Here is a 20,748-nt window from a genome sequence, read left to right as displayed (position 1 = left end):
AAGAAAGTGATTCATCCTCCATGAAGCACACATGCAGCAAAACAGAAAGTACAAACTGCATGCAGTTGAGCAAATCTTTAAGAAAAGAAAAACCAAAAAACAAGTCCAGTTTGTTTACAATGAGTTTGAGGCAAAACTGAAACCCTATGAGTCACGTTTGGGTGTTCACTACAAACCAAAGGCAGGGCCCTTCTCTTTCTTTGCATATGGGTCATTGCATTGTAATTGGTGAAGCGCTGTTGGTAGTCATTGTTCCACAGGAGACTCCCAGGATTGGCACATTTTCACATTTAAAAAATGTCTTGTCTGACAAGGCCCCGGGCGTGCCGCGTGTGCTGAAATCCTGTAATAAAGATAATGAAGCAGCGGACAAGGCAGAGGGGAGTGCTACATGTGATTTTACAGAACTCCCAAAATATAAATCGGTCCATGGTCTAAAGGTAACGAAAAGGACCGACATGTTGCTCGTGTCTTTTTCTTTAAGGAAGAACTCTGACAAAGAATCCACAAATGATATCATGAAACACTTCATAGCACAGTTTAGCTCCAGGCGATTCAATGCTCTATCACAAAGGGTCACGAAACACTTCGTCTTCGGTTAGGATTTTGGCAGAGCTGGGTACTTTCCAAGGACGAGGGCTGGCAGGCCCTTTTGTAGTCTGGAGAGACCCTGGAATACTGTTTGTTGAGGCCACAAAGTCTTCTTTGGAGATGGATGTTCTTTCTCTTCCTTTTGCCTCTTTAGGTGTAACCACAGAATCTTTCTTGCTCCATAAATCTTTCAAGAATGATAATGAATCTCTTTTGCTGCTAGTGCTTTTACTTGTATCCTGGTTTTCCGCGGGCTTGCGTTTGCCTTCAGCATCTCTGATCTCTGAGTTTTTGTGTCTACTTTTGTCGCTCTGTCTCATGACAGGTGTCCTATGGGGATGAGCTTCTCCCGCTACTCTCCGTTTAAAGCTTTCTTTATCAAGAGAAGGCCTTTCTCCACTTCCTATTGTGTATCTTCTGGTCTGAACATTTCCTCTGTCACCATTTTTAAGTTCATTTCCTAAAGTCGCTCTGCTGGAGGAATCCTTTAATCTCCTGTGACAGACTGGTTGGTGCTCTGTGCGCTGCAGCTCCACTTGCGGTCCAGTTTGAGGCTTCTCCGATCTTAACATTTGTGTTTTTGCATTCGAAGCCATTCTGCTTCTGCTCAGCGTTGCACCTTGTGCCTGACTCTCAGCCTGTTTGGGACTGTGATGTTGCTCTTTGGCTTTAGGAAATGTCTCCCCCGTTTTCTTTGGGCTGCTTAGCTCTCTGGAGTCTTTTGTGGACAGGGTTCTCTTGTAAACCTTCGTTTGATCATAGGAGAGAGGAGAAAGCCTTTCAACCTTCTGTTCTGCCCACTCATCACTCTCCTCCACTGAGCCTAAGCCCCTGCTGTGGCGGGGCTCAGGGCCTTGCTGGGAATTGGCGCTCCAGCTGTGAACATGTTTCAGCCTCCTGGAGAAGGTAGGGGAAAGAAAAACGGAAGCCCCTGTGGGAAGTGGTGAGGTCTGGGGTGTTGAGTCAGAGAAAAAAAACTCTCTGGAATAACTTGTGGGTGGCATGAGTTGTTGATGAAGTTGATCTGTAAGAGAAGTGAATTTTTTTTTTACTTGAATACAAAAAAACTTCCACATTAGAGGGAAGTTCCACCTCTAAGTGAGATTCATTCTGTTTCCATGTTACCCAGAGTTTGTGGGTAGTGGGAAAAATAATTTTATAACCAGCCCAGTCATTATTCTAATCTGGCAGTATTCCATTAGCTTTAGCTTAGCATAAATAATGTAAGTGAATGGTAACAGCTAGCATTTGGTGTGAAAAAGTCATGAAAAGGACTCAATAACATTCCTAATTTTTCTTGGTGACCTCATTATTAGATAACACGAAGTAATTGCAGTAGTAGATATAGATTTGGGACTGCATTACGACAAAGCCCCGATCCAAGCAGCCACTGCAAGGTGCAAGGACGTGACACAGTGGCCTAAAAAGACACTTACTCCTGTAAACACAAGGGCGTGGCTTCTAGGCTTATGCCCGGAACAGTTTTTTGAAGGTACAGCAGAGTAAGTTGCACTAAAAATGGCAGAGAAGATGACAGACAATATAGGTGTCTTGGGGTCGCTGCGTCATGTCCTCAGGGCTTGCAGCAGTGCTTTGTCATAATGTAGTCCCAAGTCTAAATCTGTTTCAGAGTTTCCTTTGTGTTACTTGTCATTTGCGGCTGATGTGATTATTGAGGTCAAAAAGAAAAAATCTGGATCATTATTGAGTGACTTTAATGACTTTTTCACAGTAAAGGCTCGCTGTTACCATTCACTTACATTGTTTATGCTAAGCTAAAGATAATGCAATACTACCAGATCAGGAGAATGACCGGGCTGGTTACAAAGTTCTATTTCCCACTTATCAAAGGCTGGTGGATTTGGCAACAGACTAAATTTCACTTAAAAATGGAATATCCCCTTAAAGGCTAATTTTAGAATGTGAAGGGAGTAAATTAGATTGTATTATTATAGATGTTAATATCAGTGAGGGGAAAGTATGTGAGTGAGGAAAGAATTACCAAGGTTAAAGAGAAGAGACCAGCAAAAGCAGGGATGATGTTAGTGTTGGTGCTCAGTGTAATAGCACGCAGTTGAGGAAGCGGTATTACCTGCATTTGGGGCAATAAAAGATTACAAATAATAAGAACACAGGAAACAAAACATACATTCACACACGAAGACTGTCATTAACCCCGGGTAAACGTTATAAAGATTAATGATTTACACATGCAGTTAACTGGTGTTTTCTTTCCTTGTAAAAGATTAACTGAACAAGTTTAACACAGGTCTGGTAAGTTTATTTGACCAAAAGTGTTTATGAAAACGTCGCTGGTGCTCCAGGACTTTCAATTCTAATAAAGCCTATAGTTTTTATTAGTAAGCTTGAAATCGTCACCTCATAAAAGTATTTTTGACTAAAAACTAACATGTCAAAAGCAACTTCTTTTTCATGGAAACAATTTTACAAAAAAAGGATGAAACCAGTAAGTTCAGTGCTGTGAAAAAATATTCATCCCCTTGTCTTCTGTTCACACTTCAGTTTTTCTACATTACAATTTTTACTATCAGACAGATAGATAACTAGCATAATAAATGCTGTTTTCTAACTAATAATTTCATGTATTGGGGGAAACACTACCTAGATCAGCCTGTAATAATGACACCTGACTGGTTGAGACTGCGATGAAGCACATAGTGAAGGAGGAAATTTATCCCGCAGTTTGTTGCAGAACTGTTTGAATTCAGCTACATTGTGAGAACTTTCCAGGAAAAAAAATTGGATGGCTCCATGTGGTCTGGGTCCCCAACACATTCTCGCTCCCAGCGCGTCAAAAACAAACGCTTGGTCAGCCACCCTCCGCCTCAGACCTCTGACGCCAAAAGTGCTCTTTTTCATTACTTATGTGCGAAAAGGGTTTTTTCCATTTTCTGTCTGCAGATCCCAATGCAGAGTAAAACTGACGTGATGGGATATCCGCTACCGTTCCATCCCAATGCAGCGTTACACTGATGCGATGGGATGTCCGCAGCCAGGGCACCAAACAAGCTCATTGTACCTCACCTAAACCTTATCCTCTTATTTAACCTTATCCTCTTATTTAACCTTCCCCTCACCCCTATCCTAACCTTAACCATCTTGCTAGTGAACACGTTAGTGATGTGTCGGCCGCTCTAAAATCCGGCTCTATGAAGCGAACGGCGGGAGCCGCCTCGTCATTGGTCCGGTTTGGACCGAGCCAACGCGAGGGGGAGGTTTCAACTAGCACGGTGGAGGTTAAAAGTAGAGGGTATTTATAATCTCCCCCTCGCCAGATGGTATGTTCTAACGTTCCTCTTGGGTGGCAAATACAAAAATTCACAGTCAGAATGCATGAGAAACAGACGCTTGATCACAGTGAGAGTAACGTTTTAGGTAGCAACAGGGTTAAGGTTAGGGTGAGGGTGAGGGGAAGGTTATAAATAGCAAAACGTTAAGGTTTAGGTACGGTTAAATGAGGTGGTTCGGTGCCGCATCAGTGGACATCCCATCACATCAGTTTTACGCTGCATTGGGATCTGCAGTTAGAAAAGGGGAAAAAAAAACTTTTCGCACATAAGTAACGAAAAAGGGCATTTTTGGCATCAGGGGTCTGAGGCAGAGGGTGACTGACCAAGCATTTGTTTTTGACGTGCTGGGAGTGAGAATGTGTTGGGGTCCCAGATGATCACACTGACACCACCGCTGTGTTTAACTGTTGTCTCTCATGAAACACAGTCTTAAGCCTAGTTCAAACTTCTCTATCAAGAAGCTTGCACTCACACACATTTATTGACGGAGACGTTTTCCTTTTATACTTTTTTCTTAGTGTGTCAGTCTTGTGAAGCAACTCCCCACCAGGACAGCAGAGGGCGTATAGTGCTTTTCTGAGGTATCCTACAGTACAGCCTCTAGTGCAGTGGTCCTCAATAGGCGGCCCGCATGTCCCCTCTTTGTGGCCCCCGAAACCTGCGTGCTACTCCATTCAATCTTGCAAGCCTTTTGGAGAGCCCTTGCAACAACGAATAATGGTGTTGTGTGTCTCTGCAGCTAGAGAAGTATGAACTAGCCTAGTTTTACGCCAGATGTGACCTTCCATTCAAACCTTCTAAACCTACACGTTTGTCTCACCCCTCCATTGAATGTTGTCAAATGTCTCCAAAGTCATCATGATGTTTTTGGAGAAATGTGACAGGAGTCTCTTTGGTCAGTACGTATGTTCTCCTTGGAATGTTCCCATGGACCATGATCTCTGATCTTAATCTTCTTTTTCCCTATGTTTATCCCGTCTGGCAGAGAAATAATCAGTACTGTTTCCGAGTGCCATAAACAAGCCTTAAAGGTTTAATTAGACAATTGTAGCATTACAGCTTTCGCTATAATTCTCCACTTGATATACTTTTAGAATGAAATGTATTAGAATTGCTTTTTATTTGAGTCCCAATGAACACACAGATGGATGTGAGAGGAAGGAAGAGAGGTGTGGGAGAATGTTAACAACAATAGAGAAAGCAAAAAGCACAAGGATCCACTTCTAGAACTAGAGAGGATCTACTGCAGCGATTTATTAATTCTACAAGTCTGGCAGTAATCCCATCTGAGTTTTGCTATTGAAATGAAACTCAACATCTGAAATATATCATAATTTAAAGCTAAAGTTGCATTAGTCGTCATCACACACTGGTGAAATAACATCCCTGCATCTGACCCATCCCTGTGGGGGGCGTGAGCAGCAGCAGTGGCTGCGCTCGGGAACCATTTGGTGCTCTAACCCCCCAATCCAACCCCTTAAAGCTGAGTGTCAAGCAGGGAGGCATTGGGTCCCATTTTTAAAGTCTTTGGTATGACACGACCCGGATTTGAACCTTGATCTCCCAGTCTCAGGGCTGACACTCTATTACTAGGCCACTGAGAAGGTAAAAAAAAGGGGGAACAATGATTTTTTCACAGGGTCAGGTTATTTTAGATTATTTTAATAATGACATCCTCTTTTGAAAACCACATTTTTGTTTTTGGTCATCTTTGATGGAGGAAAGTGTTTGCTGGTCTGAAGCATCAGAGGACTTTTGTAAAAGGGTCAGCACTTTTTCACAGCACAGTGAATAGGATTAACAATGAGGCTGGGAAAGTCATTTACCAAAAACAACACAATATGAAAAGTCAAAGTGTTAAGTTCTGCTTGAGTTGAAGGTCTAAGAGCAGACAGCTTTCAGGTTTTTCATTTCTGCACAATTTTTTTATTTATGATGAAATCAACCAACTGGTTTGAGCTGCTCAGATTCAGAAACTGTAGCTTTTCCAACCAGTTAATCAAACTTTATGTAGCTAAATTTTTAAAGGTAAAGCTTTGATATATTCAGCTTTATTAATTACTTTTCTTTCCAACTGCACAGTTTGTCCATGCAGCATGCCCAACATGATTAAAACCTTCCCAAAAGGGAATCTTTCTGAGGCACAAAGTTAATCCAGCTGGAACATTCCGGTGTGTATAACTCACTTCCATCCTGGGCCAGACCTGCTCCAGGTCTCAGCAGCAGTACCACTTTGCTTCCTCCAGCTTGAATCAGTTCAATTGCCCGTGTATGAGAAATGCCACGAGCCGGCTCCCCATTAATCTCTACTATCTCATCTCCAACCTGTCAGCGACACAGAAGAAAACACACAACTAACATACTCCGGAGTGCACATGTGTGCTCTGAAACAAACCTAAACTCAAAGGATCTAAATCTAATGCTGCATTCAAATACAGCTTTATAACCCCCTACAGGGACTGCGCTTTGCCAAATAACTCACGATAAAGCTTGTAAACACATCAGAGTGTTGAGCTCTAATCAGTGTTAACGCTCCCCATCATCCTTGGGTAGGCAAAGTCAAGCCCAAAGATCACTGTCTGGCAGGATTGATTCAGACAAGGAGCTTCTCTCGTTGCTGGGAGTCTCTGTTCTCATCCGAACAGGGATGATAAGAAACTTCCAACTCAAGGGGGAAATTTAAAATCTGGTAACTCACACAGAGAAAATATTTAATTGTCAATCCCCTGTAAATGACTTAAATGGTGAAACAGGATCTTCTCAGAGGACCACATCGACTGATGAAAAGAGACATCATTATTTTCAATGAGTCAAAATCATCCCTGAGTCATTTTCTTCATCCAACTGAGAGTGTGAAACACTGTTACGCCCTCTAGAGGCTGATTGAACTAAAAACAGCTCATGTAACAGGATAAAGGTGTAAGTGGAATTTATATGAGGCAAAAATCTATTTCACATCTATACGAGCTGCGGGATAAATGTTTAAATCATAACAGTTGCTCACATGGATCCTTCCATCGAGTTGCGCTGGTCTGTTATCTGCAAGTCTCAGTATGTAGAGGCCCATGTTGTATTCGGTGCCGCCACGCAGACTAAAACCGAAGCCCACCGGACTTCTCTCTAGCTCCACAGTCAGACAACCCTTCACAAAGAAAACAGTCCCCTCAGTACACAGTGACATTCATGCAGACGCAGCCCAAATTCATTCTTATCATGAACATGAAAACACGAAGCTATTCGTGAGATTTCTAAAACATTTTAAACACAGTGTGTGTATGTGACACTGAAAGATTTTGGGTTCAGTGAGAATGTCGGATTTATCCATCAATCGAAGAAGCTTTGTTTAAAAACATGCTGAGATGACAATTTCCTTCTAAAATGTGAGGAAACTGTTGTGTACTTGTGACATTTTGTGCACATTTTTTTAACAAGTTAATTTGCATGTTTTAAAGGCGCATAAAGTAAAAAATCAGTAAGAAGAACATCCTGTTATCAAATGTGGTTACTACAGCACATTTTCCAAACACACAGGACAACTTTCTCACTCCCTCTAAGTAAGTTGGTATAGAAAAATAAATTTCACTGTAATATCAAGTTGTTGATAATTGAAAAAGTATCTTGAGATATTTTTGGGATTGAGTATTTGTTTCTAATTCACTGTTAGCATTGTTAGCACAACGTCACTCTCTCACCTTCTTTAAACGATATTAGAGTAAAACAAAAAGATGTTGTGGCTTGTTGGAGGAACAAGAAATACCTTATAACTTATACAGTTAGTTGAAATTAGCATTGCTTAAACATTTGCACATACTGCAACAATGGAAAAAATTTCCAACTTTAAAAACCAAAACTGCTATAGGCTCAAAGGAGCCTTGTTACTTTCCGTTGAATTTGAATTGATTTTGCATGAATGAAAGTTGTATTAAATTACGTCAACAAGCTTAAATGCATCTTAAATTGTAAACTATCTAAACAATAACTTGGATGTTTTTTTTTATTAGCGTAAAAACAGTTCTTTCCATATTTATCCTGCTCAAAGTGAAATTTAAATTAAAGGTAAGGATTTGAACACCAGATAAAGTGATTGGAGGATTATCCCTACCTGGTTGGGTCCTGTCACACACAGTGTTCCAGGCTCACCGAGTGGAAGCGTTTTCTGTTCGGACCAGTTAGAACCGTCTCGTTTCTCCTCCAGGTCCAGGTTCAAACTACAACAAGAAGCAAGCAGATTTATCATGGAACATTTGAAGGAAACTGAAATCTGCAGCTACAGAAAATGTAAATCAAAACATTTCAAATACGGTAATATGTTGCATTAGGAAATAATATATACCTATAGTAATAATAGGCATATTGTTATTTTTTTTTATCGTTTGTGTTATTAATCGCCATATGAATTCAATTTGTTATTGGGACTTCTGTGCTCGTCATGGATTGTCTATAATGTTCAGGCGTAAAGGTGTCCTATGTGCTCTTGGCACCAGGATACCTTTGGCCACAGCTCTATTGACTCTGTTGTTTTCTCATGCGGCCGCAGGTCTTGGGACACTTGGGTAAAGAGAGGGGCGGAGCTGCCAACTGACCATTACCTGGTGGTGAATTGGCTTTGATGGTGAGAGAGGATGCCAGTCAGACCTGAAAGGCCCAAACTTATTGTGAGGATCTGCTAGGAACGTTTAGCGGAGTCTCCTGTCAGAAGGAGCTTCAATTCCCACCTCCAACAGAACGTTGAAAGCGTTCCAGGGTAGGCGGAGGATATTGAGTCTGAGTGGGCTACGTTTTGTGCCTCCATTGTTTAGGTGGCTAACTGGAGCTGTGGCCGCAGGGTGACCCCAACCCGCAGGTGGAAGGTTATGGATGCTGATTAGGGATGTCCATCTGAAAAAGACCTATTGGGGCAGAGGCAGCTGATAGTTACCATCAGTCAGAGAGGAACACAGCAATGGTGGTCACAGAGGCAAAAACATGGGCGTGGAAGGAGTTTGGTGAGACCATAGAGAAAGACTTCTGTATGGCTTCGAGGAGATTCTGGTCCACCATTCGGCCTCTCAGAAAGGAAAGCAGTGTGGTACCAATGACTTGGGACGTTGTGGATCGGTGGGTGGAGTACTTTAAAGACCTCTTCCAACCAGCACGTCTTCCAGTGAGGAAGCAAAGTCCGGGGACTTTGGGTTGGTTTCCCCAATCTCTGGTGCTAAGGTCACTGAGGTGGTCAAAAATCTCCTCGGTGACAAGTCTCCGGGGGTGGATGAGATCCGCTCATAGTTCTCTGGATGTTGTGGGGTTGTGTTGGATGATGCAGCTCTGCAATATTACTTGAACACCGGGGCAGTTCCACTGGACTGGCAGACTGGGGTGGTGGGCCCCATTTTTAAAACGGTGGACTGCAGGGTGTGTTCCAACTACAGGGGAATCACTCTCCTGAGCCTCCCTGGTAAGGTCTATTCAGGGGTTGTGGAGACGAGAGTCCATCGGATTGTCGAACCTTGGATTCAGGAGGAACAATGTGGTTTTCATCCTGGCCGTGGAACACTGGACCAGCTCTATACCCTTAGCAGGGTCTTAGAGGATGGGTGGGAGTTCGCCCAACCAATCTACATGTGTTTTGTGGATTTGGAGAAGGAATTCAAACACATCCCTCAGGGACCCCTGTGGGGGGTTCTCCAGGTGAATGAGGTACCAGGCCCCTTGATACTGGCTATTAGGTCTCTGATGACCGTTGCCAGAGCTTGGTCCCAATTGCTGTCAGTAAATCAAGGTGGTTCCAGGTAAGAGTTGGACTCTGCCAAGGCTGCCCTTTGTCGTCGATTCTGTTCATAACCTTTATAGACAGGATTTCTAGATGCTGCCACACATAAGCAAAGGAAAATGGATGGATGGATGAATTCAATTTGGGTCTAAATGTTAGTCTAAATATCAATCTACTCATACAAACACTATTTCTGCTGGTTTTATGAGTATTTGTTCTTTCCAGCATTCTGATGTTATTTATTTTTTTAACATTAATTGCATTAAAGAACCTGTAATGTGATTTTTATGATAAAATACAGAAAAGAAAATGATTGCAATAAAGTTTTTGGTGTCGTACAGAATATCTCCAGAGCATGGTGTCTGTCTCAGCGTATATGAACTAATGCTGGTTTGATTTTATCAGTTTGGAGCATTTTTGTTTCCCAGATTTTTACCGTTCATCTTGAAAAGGTGACCTTTGACTCATAGCTCTGTGTTGAAGAGCTGGACTCTGTTTAGCTGAACTTGCTCCAGATGGAGGACCCTTGTATTCTAGAATACAACATGAAATCACACAGATCAGTGCAGGAAGTTACAAAAGAAAGCAAAATATCTTATATAGAATCATTTTACATCATGTTTCACATTCATTCTATTTTTATATGTATTTTCCACTAAAGTTGTACACATGCTTCACCACCAAATAGTTGAAAACCTGCATTTTACCAACTTATCTGAAAATGAAAGAGATTTACTTATACAAGTTTATTTCTAATTACACATCAGCCGCAGATATAAATTAAGATTACACTTGCAAACAGAATCTCACCATTTGAGATTTAAAGAAAATCTACAAGGCTCGTTATCCGTTAAAAGTAAATATGGTTATTTACGGGTTTTGTCATCTACAGAGGAAAATATTGGTAAATCATTTCAAAAGAAAGGATACTGTACGTCTCTGCAGGGAAGGGATTACGCTGAAAATCAGTACTTAGTGACTGTGGTGTTTCAGCCCTCGGGTGGCATCGGATTAAAGAAAAATATATGAAAAAATAAATACAAGTATAAATAAGAATATGTTTTAAAGACTTTTTTTACATTTTTGGACCGAAGGAAAACCATTCTGTGGCCAACAATATTAAAATATGAAACTTCAACTGAATTAATGCTTCACCTGAGCCAAGGAAAATAAGGCAGAGCGTCCATCAGGTCCTACTAACAGACATGCAGTTTGAAACCTTGTGTTTGTAATGATATGAATGATTGGTGCAAACTGATTAACTTTGGTAAAAACGGAAAAATCCTTAGGCATTAAAGCGGTCGAACATCTTCGCCACCTGAAAGTTCATCACACACTGGTGAAATTGCATGTCTGCATGTGACCAATTCCCGTAGGGAGCAGTGATGGTGGACTGGCCATTCAGGCATTCTGGCACTGTCCCAGTGGGCTGCTTACCCAAGTGGGTTGCTGGCCCAGCTTTGGCCGACCCCCGCAAGCACCAGCACCCCCACCGTGGAGGGCAACTGCTCATAAAAATGCCAGGGCCTAATTTTCATCCCAGTCCACCCCTGGCAGTGAGCTGCAGCAGTGAGCTGCAGCAGTGGCTGCGCTCGGGAACTATTCGTTAGTTTAACTCCCCAATCCAACCCTGTAAAGCTGAGTGTCAAACAGGGAGGCATTGGGTCCCAATTTTAAAGTCTTTTGTCTGACTCAACTGGATTTGAACCCCAATCTCCCAGTCCCAGGGTGGACGCTCTACCACTAGGCCACTGGGAGGGTTAAAACATTCAGCTCATGATAAAACAAACAACACCTACAACTGTTGAGCAGCTCTGTTTGTTTCTACATGAGCTGGTCTCTGTTCCCAAAGATGTTAAAAGAAAAGATGATCCAATGGAGTAACAGCTGTGTTAACTTTTAAAAGTAAACACATAGCTGCCATTAAATTAAAAATGAGCATGTACTTGTTCACAAAAATAGCCATTTCTAATTCACATCATGTGAAAATGAATTGATTTGCTTTGCATATCCACCCTCACTTTTTAACCATCCCACTGTCCTAATGGGTGTGGCCCCACGAGGAAAATTGACTATCGAGCAGGATTGATGGTTTATCCATTGAGGTCCACGTGGCAGGGGTGAGGTGGTGCTCACTCCTCACCCCTGCCACGTGGACCCAAGGGATAAACCATCAACCCTGCTCAATGGTCAACTTTTCTCGCGGGGTCACACCCATTAGGACAGTGGGAGGGTTAAAAATAAAGATATAGATGCTGGCATTACACTGACAAAGCATTATCTTATTTTCTATTTTGTATTTTGGAATTTTGCTTTTATTCTAATAAAGAAAAACATGAATTCTACATTCATGTGCTTAAAAATAAACTTGTATTAAAGATGCTAAAACATCCAGACAGCTTTGGTTCTCGTCTAAAAATGCAAAACTAATTCATTTGCAGATTAAAAGTGTTTTAAGCTGAGGTGATTATGGGATGCAGTAACAGTTTAAGTAATGACTCTGTGCGCTCACCGTCCTCAGGAACCACGGTGAGGGTGACGACAGTGCCTGCTTCCTTGATGAGCTGAACAATGTCGTTGTGGGAGAGCTCAATGATGGAGCGGCCATTGACTGCAGAGATACGATCTCCAACGTGCAGCAAGCCACAGCGGTCAGTGGGACTACCTTCAATGATGCGGCCGATTTTGTGAGGGATGACTCAAGTGGAAGATAAGAGAAGTAATGAGGCGTTAAAATGCTGCTAGAATAATCAATATGACATTTATCTTGCTTTAGCACAAAATGCAGAAGCATTTGTGTTCACCATGAATTCCTGTGTTAATGGATTATATCAGGCAGATATAGTTCCACTATTGGAACTTTTGGGTTAACTGGACCAAAGCAGCTTGCTCATGTCTCCAATTTACAATGCCGGCCCAAAAAGGAGCACTGTGCAAAGCCATTTCAAGAACTCATGAACTAGTGCAGTGTTTTTCAATTATTTTCCAACATGTCCCTCTTAGGGAACATACAGGCAGGGTTAAATAGGCAGCAAGTCAAAAAGTCTGAGCATTGCTGCCAGCTAGTGACTGGGGGTGGTTTAGCTTTCCAGCTGTTTCAGTGCTGTGGAGAATGGAAGCCAGATTGAAACTGATCGTAGATATTATTGGTGATGAGGTGGTTGTGAAGTTGAGAGGCAACATATTTTTCAAGAACTTTGGAGATGAAGGGTAGATTGAAATAGAAAGTAGGTTATTGAGATTTGTGGGGTCTAGGCCAGGTTTCTTCAGAAGAGGTGTAACTATTGCAGTTTTGAAGGTTGGAGGGACAATTCTAGAGCTTAGGGAGCGATGAATAATATTGGTTATGGGAGGAGAGAGAGAAGAGAGGCAGGTTTTTTACAAGAACTGTAGGGAGTGGATCGAGCGGACAGGTGGAAGGTTTGGATTTGAGGATAAGTTCATGCCTAATGCTGCACTAAGTAACATTCATAAAAGCACCCGTATTGTAAAGTGTCATTTCTAAACCCCCCACAATGTGACTTTATGGCCTCCCACAGGGCGGCATAAAAACGGCGCCTCTTCTGGCCACTGAACGTCACTTTACATCATCCAGCCGCTCTCCACACACCCCAAATGGATTAAATTACAGTGTACTTTGAGAGAATAAAACTTATTTAATGTTATTGATGTCTATAGATGCCCTTTGATGCGAATCAGTGACATCACTCACTGCCGAAATGGTTGCAATAAGCTGACATCACAAAGTCCTGAAAGGGCCGAATTTGTTTGGAGACAGAACGTTTGAGAGAACCGAGTCCCTTTCAAACTCTTATGGTGGAAACAACACTGCACATAGATATTTAATTCTCACCTCCATATGGTGGTTTGCTCTTGGACGTGAGGATAACAAAACCAAAGCCTTCATTCTCCCTGCGGTGAAGCGTGATGTCAAAAGACTCATGGTCTAGTGCGCTGGGCATCGGCAGGCGAGGTAGCTTCGGAGAACCGTTCACCAGCACAGGAGCCATCTCTTGAACATCTTCATCCACTGCATCTGATTAAAAAGGATACACATTTCTTTGTGTTTTGTGTAATAATATCAGCACTTGATTATTTTTGAGGTTTCCCTTTCAGAAGAATTATTATGATTATTGGTTTACTCAAAGACAAATGAACAGAAACAACAAACTGTTAAATGACTAATTGAGGTCTAGTAGTGCGGTGTTGGTAGAAAAGGAACTACTCAAACTCATCGAAAAAACTGACCAGAAAGTTCTGGACTTTCCCCAAAGAGTAAAATACACTTAAAAATCATTCAAGCCCTAGGCTTTATCTAACACCAGAAACTAAGTGCCAAGGAGTGTTTGTCTTGTTACTCACCTCTGTAGGCGATCTTCCGACGAACAGTCAACATGACTTGACCATTACGGGCAGCATTGGTCATCAGGTCCAAGACCTGCTTGTGAGAACGACCTTTGACCATCACACCATCAATGCCAATAAGCTCGTCTCCCGCCCTAAGACGTCCGTCCTTCTCCGCAGCTCCATTGGGCACAATGGCCCCAATGTAAACCTGGGGAAATACATTCTAACATGGGGTTAGCACAAAGGCAGCGGGCTGAGTGAATAGCTGTAATGAGATCATATGGTCTCTTTATCAGTCAGCATGTTTATTTCCATAACGATACACACATATCTAATTATTATGGTTGGTATTGTTTTCATTTGGTTGTAAAGGAGTGGAATACTTGTTTACTCAATACATTTGCAGTGGTCTCTAGTAGGAATGAATGCCTTGAAGGTCATACTGGGGGGGGGGGGGGCATCACCTCCAGGAACTAGAAGTGAGCCACATCACAGCTGAGCTTCAGACAGCAGGATGTGGAGTCTTATTTCTTGATATTTGGACATCTCACCTTGGATTGGATAACAGCAGCGTGACTCTACCACTGACTTGCAACGTTGATTTTTTTATCTCCACAAACAACACAAACTTGAAGAAGTTCTGCCATGTCCTGGGCGACGGTGGCACAGGAGTTAAGTGCTCGCCCCGTAATCGGAAGGTTGCAGGTTCGAGCTCCGCTCAGTCGGTCACTGTCGTTGTGTCCTTGGGCAAGACACTTAACCCACCTTGCCTACTGGTGGTGGTCGGAGGGACCGGTGACGCCAGTGCTCGGCAGCCTCGCCTCTGTCAGTGCGCCCCATGGCAGCTGTGGTTACATCGTAGCTCATCCCCACCAGTGTGTGAATGTGTGTGTGAATGGGTGAATGACTGATTGTGTTGTAAAGTGCCTTGGGGGGTTCCATGACTCTAGAAGGCGCTATATCAAATACAGGCCATTTACCATTTTTACCATGTGGAGTTGCTAATGCTAACATTTAGCTTCCACTAGCCCAGACGTTCTCTGCTGTTTCCTGGACGCTAAACCAACAACAGCATTCCCCGTTGTGAGGAAAAATGGGTGAGTCCATGAATGTTAAGTGACAGTGTGACGAAGATCTGTCAGGATTTTATCATTCTAGAGTTTCACCATCTATTTTCTATCAGAAGCTAATGCAGGAGATAGATGTAGGAGACTGGTTTCATGTTCAGCCTGCATTAAAAACTCAGAGTCACCCATTTGAATCAGAAAAAATGGGTTTTTAGTGTTTCTTTCAAATCCATACTTCAGCACCTAGAATTGGAACTGTTTCACAGCAGAACGTTTTGACATTTGGGTGTGGTGGCACCTTTAAATGGGAGTATTTGCTTAGTCATAGGACTGAAATGTTGTTTTTACAGTCATCACACCCTCTTTGCCCTTTAAGTATCCACCCTGTGACTAAAAAATGCTTGTTTTTGGAGCGGAGAAATTGAATTGTTATAAATAAACAATTATTTCCTGGTCTTTTGTACAAATACAAACTTTGAGTTTTCTCTGTGGCATTGGACTCCAACAGGTTGGTGTTCTAAACTTACTGGCTGCTGTGGACCTTCTCCTCCCAGAACACGAAAGCCAAAGCCCGTTTCAATGTCTCTCTTCAGAAAAACATCTATGTCTTTGGTGTGAGGCTCTGCGGGTGAGAAATTTTTTACCACACTTGTGTTTTTAACAAAACATCCATCTTTAAAGTGAAACAAAAGGTTAAAAGATGCAGTGTAGTGATGGGAGCCTACACTTACGTCTGCTCTCCAGCAAGGCTTTTGACTTTAGGTACATCTCTGTGATGTCTCTCTTCGGGGAGTCAGAGGATCGTAGGGTGTTGGTGTTGGAGTGGTAAGGCAAGGCCTGGGGCGTTGCATCTGTGATGGTGTCCAAAGTCTCTGTGCTCGCCGTCATTTCTTGTCGCTGAAAATAAACAGGCGCCATTACACCGTGTTGCTTTGTGCTTCACTATGCCAGAAAAGGACATGTTCTGTCATGCAGCCTAATTTTCATAATAAATCTCACACTTGAATGAACAGCAAATGTGTACTTAAAGTCTCACACACTCGTTTTCTCAGACAAGTGACTGAATAGTGATGCTAGATAAAAGCATGAAAGGTCATTTCACTAGTTGCTTTAATAACCTGCTGTATTCGTGTGCATTTCTCTTATCATATTGGGGACTAAGTGATTTTTGACGCAACATAACATTTCGAGACAGAATGTAAAGATTTCCCAAAAGACTGTGATAGCCCTCCTCAGGCGGAAAGGGCATCCTCTTCATCTGGAAGTATTATATTAATAATAGCGCCGTATCTAAAGAGACTCATCCAATCCTCATTACTACTGCAATCCCCAGACAATAGCCCAGAGAGTATGAATGGTGAAAGGAAGTAATTAAGACTGTTTTTGAGAGCTAACAAAAGAAGGCGGTGAGAAAGATAATCAATATTTAAATTTATTGCTATCATTTAATTTGATGCAATGGAGGCTTATTGGTTAAGCTGGAGGACTAAAATGGTTTGAAACTGAATGGGAGGACACATCCCCGCAGGGAAACGGTAACCGAGAAAGAAGGAAAGACACATTTTTACTCACAGGCTTTAGTGACTTGACGGGGGATGTCTGACCTATGGTTTCACAAAGACAGAGGAAAGGAATATTGTTAAAAAGGGTGGCCAGGTTTTGAGAAAAACAACTGTTATTGAAGCTCCATCCACCAGGTGGCGGTGTCTCTCTGGCTAATGCACACAAGTGAGTATTAAATTTAAGCCAGTGAGCTGCACAAAACTCAGTAAAGAAGGCTCCATTAGGGCACATCCATCCATTCGTGAGATTAAACACACATATAGAATATGAGATGAGTTTGTACAGCAACCCGACTGCAGTGTAGAACGCAGGTGAGGACGTTGAAGATTCATGCACATAATTCCAGGGCTAATAAATCTCTCAGCACTCTCTGTTAGCTGTACACCACACCCACACGTTCCATCTCAAGCACTCACATATTTCCCTATAGATCATCTCACATAGCCCCATCCTTTCTCTCCTTCCTCCTCAACTTCCAGCATTAATTTAATTAACAAATCCTCCTCTGGAGCTTGCTGCCCCGCGGGCTCGGACTAACACTTGGACTTATGAGAGGTTAATGGAGCCTGATGCATTGTAAAAGCTGCGATACTGCCACATTTTTTATGCTTCAATGTGAGATTCATAGCTCGGCTTAGTTGTCACCAAAGGCTTGAAAAGAGGATTCTGCTGCACACCTGAAACACCCCCCAGCCACACAGTGTGATACTTCACAATGCACACTTAAATAGGCAGCGTCTCCAAGTGGAATGCCATTGACTAATGACGGGTTAAAGCTGGCATTAACTGTTCAAGCTGTGCAGACTGGATAATGCCCTGAAAGTGGAGCCATGCAATATGCCAGTGGAGCAGGACATGGCAATAATGACACAGCGTCAAATGTAGAAGATGGTTCAGGCGTGGCTAGAGGAAGGAAGCCCCAGAGGACCTTCCCTCAATGGCTGTTTAACCGTGGATATTTTAGGGGCCGCGGATAAAGAGGCATGCAGAAATCCCACACGCTCTACTGATGATGAAAGCCAATCTGGGGTTCATCGACTTGCTCAGTCAGTCCCTTCAGGCAGCTTGAGATGGAAGGAGGAAACATTTGAAGACTGCCTTGCATCCTCCCTCCACTCCTTGGAATCTAGCACATCCTTGCTCTTATGTAATTCTCTCACTCGTACTTGTAGCAGAGAGCATTACGCCTCATTGGGAGTTGTGATAAACAGAGGTGGTTTGAGGAGAGAAATGGAAACAGATCATTTCAGAAGAGCTTGGGATGCTTAGCAAGAAGCTGAAAGTGATGGCGAGAACCGAAACTCCAACAGACTGGATCTGATCATCGTCTGCGGTGACAACTGTGGTGAATTCAGACATATTCAACAGTCTCTACTAGTTTGGTGACTTTACACAAGCTGCATACATGGTGGCATTAGTGCTCCTAGACCAGCTTAATCTCCACCTCACCTCCCATCAGTATCACCACTCTGACCTCAACGCCAATGGACACTGTTGAACATGCATTGACAGGATAATAAATGATGTAAACACAAGATGGGTACAATAAGAGGGAAAAGAAAAATAAACAGAAAAAAGGAAAGAATGGCATGGACAACAAAGCCAATTTATAAAAATGCATGAAGGCAGAAGTTTGGACAGTCGCTCACCTCCTCTCAGAACTAGAACGTTGACCTCACTGCCAACTGAGAAGTCTTTAAGGATGTCCACCACTTGTGCATGACTAAGTGTTTGGACGTTCTGCCGGTTGATCTCCTTGATTACATCTCCCTTTTGCAGCCCGCGGCACCACTGAGCATCCAGGATCATCTTTACTTTCTGGCCCAGAGGGCAGTCAGCAATGGCAAACCCAAATCCTCCAGGACCCTTGACCAACGGTACGCTTACCAGCTCAGGCTGGAGCATTCCTGAGGCCAGATCGCATTCCTCAGGTTGCCTCCCATTCGGTAAGGCAGCCACCATCGGCCGCCCACTGGCATCGGTAGTAACATAGTGGAGCTCCTGAGAGGAGCCATGGAGGACGTCACCTTTCACCAACAGTGGCTGCCCATTGATGAGCGGAACGGCCGTCACGACCTCCCCACCTTGCAGCGCCTGCTGCGGCTCAGTGGTTGGTGGAGGAGGAGGAGGGGGTAGAGGGTCGTCGCTGTCTAAATCCACATCAGGAGGAAGAGGGTACCCACGGCAAAGAACCAAGTCCACGTACTGATTGACGGGAATCGATTGAAACATCTTCACCACCTCTGGGTGCGTCTTCCCCAGCACACAGTTGCCGTTAATTTCAACAATCACATCACCTGAGGCAAATGGAGAAAAGAAAGCATCTGAGAAAATTGTTGCTTTTTTCACATTTTATCTGAAATCTTCTTTTCCTTCTTATTTTCAAGCAAACATCTTATTGCGTAAACAACTCAAGGTGTCTCTAGCACCAAAATAGCTCAAGTGAGTACAACAAACGTCAAACACACATAACACATTTGTACAATTTAACTAATATCTCAGAAATCAGCTGTTACACACTCCCAAATCTTTGCAGTAGCTGAAAAAACGGTGTTTGTGTGCATCCCTGTTCCAGCGGTATTGAAAGTTTTGCTCACCAGATGACATCTTCTTGTCGTGGGCAGCAGGACCGTCACTGAGCACATTCTTCACCTGCAGAAACTCATCCGTACGGTCCCCTCCTATGATGGTAAATCCAAAACCCTGAGCGCTTTTCTTCAGAGCTGTGTGGTACATATCCCCCTTCAGCTGGCTCGGGTCTGAAGTGAAGCCAAGCGAGCCTCCTTTACCTGAGCACAAAGTCCATATTTCATAATTTGTAAAGCGTGCTTGTTTGTTTGTGCTACATTCTTCATAAAGGCTTTTAGTTGAAAAGAAAGTGTGAGCAAATGACAGGTTGTATGAAACTGATGCACCACATCAAACTCAGCAACAAAGATTAGCAATATGACAACCATGCTGAAAGACTGTAAAATCAGAGCATGCCTGGGCTGAACTATAATTATACACATTATCAGCTGAAAATCAACATATTAATTAGCTATTTTCTCATTAACAAGCGAGACGTATACTTAAACCCTTTAAACCCATCAACACAAACCTTTCTGAGCAACCCGGTTGAGATGGGAGCCCAAACACAAAGATAAAATGATAAAATTATAGCTTTAAACGCTAATTTACGTGCATCAAACAATTAGAAAATGAGCAGGACTGGCATACACCACCTCCGACAGTATCTAATTTAGCCCATTGTCTGTTTGTCCCTTCAGCTGTTTAACAAAGCACAGAGAAAAGGTGCTTTTGAGGACTGTCATAATCATAGGCTTTTTATATTCTAGGCAAGGAGCAAGTAGAGGTCAGCGGCAGCATTAATATGGACCAGCAGCCTGGCTGGGGCATAGGCAATACACAAGATAACCAACTCTCAGGGTTGCACTTAAATGGAGGAGCGTCCGTATCTGGCGGTCCTGTGCTATCAGCACTTTAGATCATGGCCACGTACGTAGCTGCCTGATGGTCTGTGGCCTGGCCGGCTTTATAGCTGCAGCTCAAAAACAGTAAACCTGGGTAAATGGTGTATGTGGTGCAGTCCTGCTGCGATGCTTTGTTGTGAAAACGGTGCTGCCAGTGCTTCTAAATTGTTGAAGATTTAAATAATAAAACAAAAAAGTGAAAAACTGAAATGATGCCTAAAATGTGTTTGCAACCTTCGTTCTGCAAACATCCTGATGTGTTTGGCGCTGTGTGTTCATTTTTGCTGTTTGTAACACCGGCTCAAGGTAAGACAGGGGGCGCGGGTGCAGCCTGTGTCACTCAGTCCAGCTCCTCCAAGAAGAAGCCGACTCCGATCGGCTCTAAGAGCCGGTTCGTGTGCGACCAACACATCACTGGTGTGGCCGTCAGAAAGCCTGCCAGTGCTGTGTTTCATTCAACCACATTGTAGTAACGCACCGCTCTACATGGCCAGTAACGGTGTTGTAACAATGGGAAAAGTAATGAATTTGATTGCCGTTACTCCCAACACTGGTTAGTAATTACTTCATCAAAAAATAACTGCGTTAGTAACTGAGTTACAGGTAATCATTAATTCAACTTTAAAGGTGAAACTAATGTATGGGAT

At 42.9% G+C, this 20,748-nt stretch overlaps 1 protein-coding gene across 2 annotated transcripts in view; it reads right to left on the bottom strand.

Moving 5' to 3' along the window:
- Positions 1-431: 431 nt before the first annotated feature.
- The window catches only part of LOC107385006 (membrane-associated guanylate kinase, WW and PDZ domain-containing protein 3), a 242,866-nt gene continuing 222,549 nt past the window's right edge, over positions 432-20,748 (bottom strand). The window contains exons 9-22 of one of the 2 annotated variants that reach the window (XM_054731814.2): positions 19,226-19,417; positions 18,278-18,925; positions 16,638-16,669; positions 15,797-15,962; positions 15,593-15,687; positions 14,014-14,221; positions 13,505-13,687; positions 12,164-12,349; positions 10,088-10,184; positions 8,005-8,110; positions 6,907-7,044; positions 6,089-6,227; positions 2,594-2,683; positions 1,477-1,615 (exon numbers count right to left, since the gene is read on the bottom strand). In XM_054731814.2, the coding sequence (XP_054587789.2) occupies positions 2,634-2,683; positions 6,089-6,227; positions 6,907-7,044; positions 8,005-8,110; positions 10,088-10,184; positions 12,164-12,349; positions 13,505-13,687; positions 14,014-14,221; positions 15,593-15,687; positions 15,797-15,962; positions 16,638-16,669; positions 18,278-18,925; positions 19,226-19,417 (2,240 nt within the window). In that variant the 3' untranslated portion in view covers positions 1,477-1,615; positions 2,594-2,633. Of the gene's footprint in view, positions 1,616-2,593; positions 2,684-6,088; positions 6,228-6,906; positions 7,045-8,004; positions 8,111-10,087; positions 10,185-12,163; positions 12,350-13,504; positions 13,688-14,013; positions 14,222-15,592; positions 15,688-15,796; positions 15,963-16,637; positions 16,670-18,277; positions 18,926-19,225; positions 19,418-20,748 lie in introns of both variants that reach the window. The other variant, XM_054731807.2, reaches the window with a different exon arrangement.

This window comes from Nothobranchius furzeri, chromosome 3 (assembly GCF_043380555.1).
Source record: "Nothobranchius furzeri strain GRZ-AD chromosome 3, NfurGRZ-RIMD1, whole genome shotgun sequence".
Lineage (NCBI taxonomy): Eukaryota > Metazoa > Chordata > Actinopteri > Cyprinodontiformes > Nothobranchiidae > Nothobranchius > Nothobranchius furzeri.
Note: the sequence above shows the minus strand (reverse complement) of the source record. Positions and strands in the feature narration are given on the sequence as shown.